Raw genomic sequence first — 9228 nt, 5'->3', positions numbered from 1 at the left:
TCCAAGGAGGACCGGCCTTGATTCCCTGCAATTCCATGCATTTCATAGTTCCCTGTATATCCAGTAAGGTTATCTTGTACAGGTCCAGGCCAGTTGGTTTTTTTTTTTATTGTGTAAACTCTTGTAAAAGGTCTAATATTTTATTTTTTTAAATATTTTTTATTGTGCTTAATAGAAGGGTTACATTATATTCACCAGAAGAAGGTGCGTAATTTTACAAACATTGATACCCTTTCTAATGACATAGTCCCCATTTCCCTCCCACCCTCCCACCCGTCTGGATTTTACCACACCCATGACCCATGTGTCTGGGGCATCAGATTGTAGGTTGAAAGTAAAACATAGTATAATAAGGACTGAAGAACTGTACACCATAATATTAACAATGAGCATTTAATAGTTAGAAAAGGAAATACAATGAACACTTGACAACAATCATGAGAGCAAGATAAAGAGATATCTTTTTAGGAAGGGGACAGGGAAGCTCTAAATCCAGACTGGCCTCCAAGTTGCCTTCAGGCAGTAATTCTACCTCAGAGTCTTCAGAAGTGTCTCCCTCCTCAAGAGAAACAGAATGTCCTTCCTGAGTTAAGAGGGGGATGGATTCTAGGTTGTCGACTGGAGATTGGTTCTCCTGTGGTGAGACAGATGGGTCTGGATATTCTGTGAGGATCAATTCATTTTCCTCCAGTGAATCTAGCATTGAGACTGCACTTGCTCCTTCCCCCACACATAAGCTGGGGACATTTTCCATGAGCCCAGCATGTGGCTCTTTAGCCTGCACAGTAAGTGGAGTGTCGCTCTGACTCACGTGGACTGACTCTGGGTAGACTGTGAATTCTGGCTGCTCTTTCTCTTCCGCCAAAGTATCTGTGGGTTCAACTGTGTCACACATGGCGTTCAGAGCACAAGGTATATCCACCACAGGACTCCAAATCTGTTTGGTGTTTTCTACAGAAGGCCCATGCTTTCTGGAGTGCAGTGATGATTCTCCATGTCCATCAGTCACCAGCTCCACTGGTGGGTTTTTCATCTGGAGTTCAGGAGAAGCTCTTCTACGGTGACCCAAACCTAAGAATGGAAATAGGTACAGGATTCTTAGAGTGGACTCTGCAAGTGGAAGTGTCACTCAACTTCCATGAGGCTCTAATGGAGGAAGCTGTAGAATTGGAGTTTGGACTGAACAGTGAGGAGATGTAGGGTTTTTCTAATGAGTGCTTATGCCCGAGTCCTTTCAAACAGAGAACGGACATTACCTGGCCAACACCACCCATAAAGGGCATTTTGCCAAGCTGGGTACAAGTAAGGGCCCACCAGTACCTAGACCAGCTGGGCTTCCTACTCACAGGCTCTGAGGCGCCCACACCAGGACTTCTTTTTCTTGGTCTTACTGGTCGCGCATTCCTCCAGCTGGTCAAAAAGGATGTGTAAGCGGAAGAGCAGCTCCGAGGCCGGCATGTGGAGCTTCATGTAGAGCTTGAGTCGTGTCAGGGTGTGGCAGTTCTTGACCTCATAGAAATCACTGGGGTAGAAGTCCATCCACATCATGAACATGGAACACACGATGCTGCGGGCACATTGGGGAGAAGGAAAGTGAGCCCCTTCTCTCTCCATCCTGAGTCTTCTACCAAAGCCCCTTTCTTGCAGGACTCTAATGCTGTGGCTATCCTGCAGAGATGTGCACTTGTGTGCTGGCAGGAGGAAAGAGACACCCGAGAACAGGATGACTTTTACACGCTGTTTCCAGAAGCTTCTGAGAGACAGTCCTCAAAAATGCTCAGTCATAGGCAAGGAGAAGGTTGTTTCCCCACAGGATCTGACTTTCTGCACACAGCCCTAGCTGTAATTCATGAGTGTCCACACTCACAATCACACCCACAACTCTGTTATGTATTTTTTTTGGCAGTCTTGGGACTTGGACTTACGGCACTGACCAGTGTCCTTGGGCTTTTTCCTCAAAGCTAGCACTCTGCCACTTGAGGCACAGCACTACTTCCAGCTTTTTATTTTTTTCTATGGATGTGCTACCTAGCAATCGAAACTGGGCCTTGGTGCATGCTAGGCAAGCACTCTACCACTAGGCCAAACCTTGGGGGCCCTCAAACTGTGTTATCTAACATCCACTTAAGTCCCAACCTCAAGACCTGATAGAAATCATAAGTGATGTGCAAACAAGAAACTTGTGCTTTGATTAGATGCCTCAAAAATACCCAATATTTTTAGGCAGGCTTGCTGGCTCATGACTGCAAGTCTAACTACTCAAGAGTTTGAGATCTGAGGAAGGAGGGTCACAGCCAGCTTAGGCACAAAAGACTGTGGGAACGTTATCTCCGATTATCCACCAGAAAATCCTGAATTAATGCTATGGTTCAAGGGATAGAGTGATAGCTTTGAGATGAAGAGCTCATTGACACCACCCAGGCCCAGAGTTTAAGTCTCATGACCAATAAAAAAATTATACCCAGTTTTACATGACAAATCTTTTATTTCTGTGTAAGTCCACTTACTTCTTTACTTGCTCATCTTCCTCCCAACTACGGTGGATGGATCTGTAGCGATGGAAGAAGAGAAGGAAGTCAACTCTATGGTTTTCCAATATGGAGCGAACATGACAAGTACAGGGCTAGCTAAATCCCAGGCAGGAATATAAAACTACCCAAGTGACATATGTCTATACAGTTCCATGAAAATTCTGCTAAGAGGCCTCTATGCATCTGTCCAAAGCGCACCTCTAAATAAGTAAATGCTCTAATTAAATAAATGCTCTAAATAAAGAAGTCAATGCTCATGCCTCTAATCTTAGCCACTCAGTAGGCTGAGATCTGAGGATCACAGTTGGAAGCCACTCTAGTGAGTAAAAGTCTAGAAGCACTTGTGTTCAATTAAGCAGCAAAAAGCCAGAACGTGACCTATAACTCAAATGGTACAGTGCTGATTTTTGAACACCAAAGGGATGACACTCAGGGCCTGAGTTCAAGTGGCAGGACTGGACTACACACCAACATGTAAGTGCTTTGAGGTTCTAACAGGCAAAGCTAACATAATCCCTACCTGATGACTCAGAAGTGATTCAGCCCCCAGCCTTTCCTCTGTCTCCAGTACTTCACAGGCCTCGGCCATTGCTACTGAAACCTTATTTCCTACTGGAAAATGGGATTTCATAGGACCTCACCGAGGTGGGGGCTGCAACTGGGTGCCACTCACTCATGCCTGTCATCTATCTTGTCAGTAAGCACACTGCTGAGACTCCAGTAGCTTGTGAGGGAAATGAAATGGCATGGTGGCCCAGTCTTAATAAAGTAGTCAGCTTGTGCACTTGTATCATGCTAAGCTCCCCTGTGGACCCCCCCAGTGAATCAAACAGGCTCAGAGAAGGGCCACGTATTCCAAGGCTGGTCCAGGAGGGGCTGAGCAAGCCTGGGTTTGGAGGGGGAACACTCACTTTTTCAAGAGAATATCCAGCAACTGCTCCATTGTCCCCCACTGTCTGAAATTGTGCAGGAAATTTCCCACATAAAAGAGATCACCTTTCTTGTAGGCAGGGATCAGCGTTATCAGCAGCGTCTCCAACAGGCCTTCCTCCAGGATCCATACGTTACAAGGCTCATTCAGAGTCTGAGCTGACTCATGGTCACACTATGGTGGCAAAAACAATGGATCATTCAAACAGAAATGGGAGCACACTTCACACTGAGGAATTGGGAGAGAGTAGATTGAAAATGACACAAACTGTCATCTCAGTATAGACACTTGAAAGCACACAAGGTTGTAGTGTGTGGGGAGGATGGTGGGGTCAAATGGGTTTCCTCTCAGGAATATACCTCATCTGAGTTGCCCTGGATTTTCCTGGCTTTCTTCCTAGAGAAAGACCTGATATACTGGATTTGTAGCTTGGCACTGATCCAGCATCTACATCTTCTAGCGAGGCATCCATATCTCTCATGCCTGAGACTCGAGTCTCCTGACCTTTGGCAACAGCACAGCAACATCTTTCTAGTTCCTGAGCCACAGGCCAAGGGAGCTGGCTTGAGCTGGTTGTCAGTTACTGTGGCTTGGTTACCAGGGTTCCATATTCTGTTCCATTGTGAGGAAGGTAGGGTCACCTTTCAGGGCCCAATGACTAAAGCTCCTTGCTCACAGAAGACCTCCCCAAAGACATACTGGAGGCTGAATCTTCCCTCCCACCTCACAAGATACATGTGGATGTAGTAAACAGCATGCCTTGTTTGTAAAATCCCAACGTCTTTAACTAAGCCTAGGTACTAGCCTGGTCTCAGGCTCAAGGAGCCTTTGTTAGGTAAGATCCAACCTTAACTGTCACTATTCCCCTCATCCTGCACAAGCCATTTTGCTTCACAGTGCCTTCTCAGCATTTTGCCTCTGGCACATTTTTTTTTTTTGCCAGTCCTAGGCTTGAGCTCAGGGCCTGAGCACTGTCCTTGGATTTTCTCAAGGCTAGAGCTCTACCACTTGAGCCTCAGCACCACTTCCGGCTTTTTTTTTTCCATGTATGTGGTCCCGAGGAATGGAACCCGGGTCTTCATGCATGCTAGGCAAGCACTTTAACCACTAGGCCAAACTCCCGGCCCTGTCCTAGGGCTTTCTAAAGGATAGCTATTCATACACAGCATTTGCCTCTGTAGTCTTCACTCTGCATCTTGTGACCTATTCCTTTCCCTCAACATAGACAAGAAAAACAGATTTCATAACTTGCTATGCTTTTGTCCAATCTCTGGATATTAATTCAAGATACAATATTGCCTGAGATATTGTGTGTGCATGTGTGTGTATGTGTGCCAGTGTGTGCATGCACAGGTGTGTATAGGATTTAGGGCTTACTTCAGGGCCTATGTGATAACCCTGAGCATCTTTTCGTCAAAGGTATTGGTCTTTCACTTCTAGCTTATTGTAGCTAATTGGAGTTGAGAGAGTCACAGAATTTCTTGCCCTGTGCATTGGAACTGAATTCTCATATGCCCAGTGCTGGGTTCTCATACTGTTAATTGTAGCTATAGAGTAGGCTGAGATCTGAGGATCCTGGTTAGAAGCCAGCCCTGGAAAAAAAGTCACTGATAGAGATCTTTATCTTAAGCACAAAAAAAAGCCAAAAGTGGAACTGTGATTCAGTTCTTCTTGTACCAGTCATGAGAAAAAAATAGTAATTGGCAGCACCTGGTCCTTGAGAGGAATCCTTAGTACTGGATTAGAAAAAGAAAATAATGAAAAAATTAAAACTTGCTGGGGAATTTATAAGGATAAAGGTGCCTGTGAATTATCTTGTCCTTTCAGATTCCCCCAACAGCTTATGTCTATCTACATTTTGTCAAAGTTTTGTAAAGATATTTACACATATTCTATCTTAAACAGAGATACCCATCCACAGAAACACACACAAACTCACATGAACTATACTACCAACCCATATGTGTCTGGCTATGTATGCATGTATAGCCACATGTATTAATCTGTCTCTCTATACAAATATATAAATGCATAAAGAATATGTATTTAGATAAACAGATAGGATACGTAGATAGATATGTCTCAGGGATTTCGAGATTCTGTGTAAGACTTCTGAGTGCAACTTACCATTCTATTGTTTGTCAAGTTAGAGTCCCTCTATTTTTGGCCACCTCCTTGTCATTTGCAACTTTTTTTTTCCAGCCCTGCGGTTTGAACGTTGGGCCTGGGTGCTGTCACTTAGCTTCTTTCACTCAAGGCAAGTGCTCTATCACTTGAGGCACAGCACCCATTCCAGATGTTTTTCAGTAGTTCATTGCAGATAAGTGTCTCATGGAGTTTCTGTCCTAGGCTGGCTTTGAACTGTGATCCTAGGGTCTCAGACTGCTGAGTAGCTAGGATGACAGGCGTGAGCTACCAGCACCTGGTTTCTTTGCTTCTTTTACCCTTCTTTTTTTGGCCCTACCAGTCATGGTATCTACATTCCTATGTTTTCTCCACCTGCCCACATCCAGGGGTCTGACAGGTGCTTATTCATGTCCACTTATTCATGTCCTCCTCTGTCTTGGCTGACAGTTAAGAAATGCACTCACTTGTCTGGATGCCAAACACAAATCCACGAGACTGTTTCTCAGTCTGGAAGGTCCCATCAGATTTCTATCCCCACTGAGCGTAATATACTATGTTATCTCTCATCTCTTTTGCTATCCCTTGGATATCTCATATTGTAACAGTGTTTCCCCTTGTTATCTGATATATTGTGTATATATATGCATATTTAGTTATTTGAAACAGGATAGGGAAGGGGGAAAACAAGATGATGGATAGGGATGGGGGGAGGAAAATGGGGACCAAGACATGAGAAAGGGTATCAACCTTTGGGAGGTAATGCACCTTCTGTCTGGTGAATATTATAGAACCCTTCTATTAATTACAGTAAAAATATATGAAAAAAAAGAAACCAGACTATGCCCCCATGGAATCCTCAGATGAGGATGATGAAGTTCAGTTCATTAAGAAAGCCAAAGAATACGAAGCAGAGTCAGAGCAACAGGAGGAGTCATATCTGTGTTGCTTACAAAACTATCAGAGAAGAAGTGGAAGAGACAGGCTCCAAATGCAAAAGCAAAGGGAACCTGAAGTGTCAGGAGAATGTAGAAGGAGATGCGTGGTGGATTGAACAAGTGAGCAGTCAAGAAGAGGAAATAGAAATGCATGATTCTTTTGTGCAATTGCTCGGTATCAGTATGTTAGCTTAACGTCTTATCATCCATAACCATCCATGAGACTGTCCTCATGACAAAGAAACATGCAATCTGGCTTTGTATATGCAGTCATTGCAGAATGAGAACATGGAACATAATACTGTACTTCAAATACCTACCCCATTTCTCCCTGTATCTAGTTGTCTCTCTCATCCCTTGGATTTTTTTTTAGCCAGACCTGGAGCTTGAACTTAGGGCCTGAGTCTGTCCTTGGACTTTCTCATGGCCAGAACTCTACCACTTGAGCCACCGCTCCACTTCCAGCTTTTTCTATGTATGTGGCACTGAGTACTCAAATCTGGGTCTTTGTGCATGCTAGGAAAACACTCCACTAGTAGGTTAAACATCCAGTTCACATCCATTGGATTTCCACAATCATCTTCTAACTAGCTGCTGTTCCTCATCTTTTCCATGTTTCTAATTTTTATTGGGGAGGGAGGAGGGGGGTCATGGGACTTGATTTTGGCCTGGGCCCTGTCACTGAGGATTTCAGCTCAAGGCTATCACCCTAACCTAGGCCTGGGGGTTGTCCCTGAGGTCTTCAGCTCAAGGAACAACCCTGCATCCAAGCCCCACTTCCCATTTTCTAGAGGTTAACTGGGGATAAGATTTTCAGGTCCTTTTGTGCCTGGGCTGGCTTTGAACCTTGATCCTCATCTCAGCCTGCTGAGTTGCCACCACGCCCAGCCATGCTTTTAATTTTTTCACTACTGTAAGTTTAACAAATCTATCTCTTAGTTGTTTTGTGGTACAAAATTCTGAAGGGACCTAGTTAAAAGAATAATTATTGGTGGTAGAAAGATATTCATCCTCTTGTTAACTTCACATCCATAACAGTGAGAAAACACAGGTCCTTCACTTTATGAATACTGGTGCTTTATTAAAACTTTCAGCAGAACAAAAGAACAGGCTAAGTGTCACTAAATCACAAGTGACTCACCATCAGTGAGTGTTTAAATATAAAGGAAGCACTGAAGTCATTTTGGACTTACTCATCCAAAACCAAATACTTAAGAGTCTTGTCTTTACCCACCAAAGAAACCAGGAGTAAAGCTGGGGCTCAAGTGGGAATCATTAGCATTGAGCAAAGATGCTAAAGGAGTGCTTCTGCTGCAACTTCAAGCTAAACGACTTGTGTACACAGACATAGAGATACAAACACCCCCACACACAATATATCCCCAAAAGTGTGTACTTACATGTTTTCTGAATGTTTCATAAATAACTTGAAGCAAAAGGTGATGAGAAACATTTTCCTATTGTGCAAATTTTGCAATAAACAAGGAGTAGTATCTTCCACCCTACCTTCCATTCAAAAATTGAATTTGAAATAGTAAGTCATTTGGTTTTTAATGCATGGACCATACACAGCAGACTTTAAGGGAGCAGTGGAGAAATTGATGCTCTCAGGTCCTTGGTGCAAATTATGATGGTCTTTCCCCATCCATCACCACTAGGCCAACTACCACTAGGCCAAACTCCCGGCCCGTCATTAAGGGTTTTTATCTTGTGTTGGTTCTGTGACAGAAGCTGAGTTTTCTTCAAAGACTAAAAAGTCTTTCCCATTTATTGCATTGCTAAGGCTTCTCATGTGTGTGAACTCTCTTATGCTTCCTGAGGGGTGAATACTGCGTGAAGGACTTCCCACTTTGGTTACATTCATAAGGTTCCTCATATGTGTGAATTCTGTTATGCCTCCCGAGATGCGACTTCCACCTGAAGGTCTTACCACATTTGTTGCAATCATAAGGTTTCTCTCCAGTATGTGCACTCTGATGCAAATTGAGGGAAGACTTCCATCTGAAAGACTTTCCACATTGGTTACCTTCATAAGGTTTCTCTCCTGTGTGAATTCTTGTATGCATGCCGAGGTTGGACTTCCATCCGAAGGACTTCCCACATCTGTTACACACGTAAGGTTTCTCTCCTGTGTGTGTTTTCTGATGAACATGGAGTTTTGCCTTCCGGATGAAAGACTTCCCACATTTGTTACATTCATAATGTTTCTCTCCTGTGTGTGTTCTCTGATGCAAACTCAGGGAAGACTTTTGTCTGAAAGATTTTCCACATTGGTTACATTCATAAGGTTTCCCTCCTATGTGTGTTCTCTGATGCAAACTCAGGGAAGACTTCTGTCTGAAAGATTTTCCACATTTGTTACATTCATAAGGTTTCTCTCCTGTGTGTGTTCTACGATGCAAATTCAGGTAATACTTCAGTCTGAAAGATTTTGTACATTGGTTACATTCATAAGGTTTCTCTCCTGTGTGTGTTCTCTGATGCAAATTCAGGGAAGACTTCTGTCTGAAAGATTTTACACATTGGTTACATTCATAAGGTTTCTCTTCTGTGTGAGTTGTCATATGTCTGTTGAGGACTGACTTCCATGTGAAGGACTTTCCACATTTGTTACATTCATAAGGTTTCTCTCTTGTGTGTGTTCTCTGGTGCAAAGTGAGGTATGACTTCAGTCTGAAAGACTTCCCACATTTATTACATTCAT

General features: G+C 43.5%; 1 protein-coding gene across 2 annotated transcripts; it reads right to left on the bottom strand.

Moving 5' to 3' along the window:
* Positions 1-340: 340 nt before the first annotated feature.
* LOC150044741 (uncharacterized) lies at positions 341-4055 on the bottom strand. Of its 2 annotated transcripts, none has more exons than XM_090320951.1 (5): positions 3822-4055; positions 3443-3636; positions 2508-2549; positions 1347-1567; positions 341-1071 (listed from the first exon to the last, which is right to left on the bottom strand). In XM_090320951.1, the coding sequence occupies exons 1-5, from the start codon at positions 3987-3989 to the stop codon at positions 401-403; spliced, it is 1296 nt and encodes a 431-aa protein (XP_090177077.1). In that variant the 5' UTR covers positions 3990-4055; the 3' UTR covers positions 341-400. The 2 variants fall into 2 exon arrangements, with proteins under 2 accessions (XP_090177077.1, XP_090177078.1); XM_090320952.1 differs by having other exon boundaries at positions 1392-1567.
* Between the last annotated feature and the right edge of the window lie 5173 nt (positions 4056-9228).

The sequence above is a fragment of the Megascapheus bottae genome, chromosome 29, assembly GCF_031878675.1.
Source record: "Megascapheus bottae isolate mThoBot1 chromosome 29, mThoBot2.hap1, whole genome shotgun sequence".
Lineage (NCBI taxonomy): Eukaryota > Metazoa > Chordata > Mammalia > Rodentia > Geomyidae > Megascapheus > Megascapheus bottae.
Note: the sequence above shows the minus strand (reverse complement) of the source record. Positions and strands in the feature narration are given on the sequence as shown.

Bases quoted from the DNA above. Each gene is read 5' to 3' on its own strand.
- LOC150044741 (XM_090320951.1), bottom strand. From the start codon at position 3,989: ATGTTGCTGTGCTGTTGCCAAAGGTCAGGAGACTCGAGTCTCAGGCAT. The intron at 3,637-3,821 runs GTATATTCCTGA...TTGCCACCATAG, and splicing joins TCCAGGGCAACTCAGATGAG to TGTGACCATGAGTCAGCTCA. The intron at 1,072-1,346 runs GTGAGTAGGAAG...TTCCATTCTTAG, and splicing joins GTGTGGGCGCCTCAGAGCCT to GTTTGGGTCACCGTAGAAGA.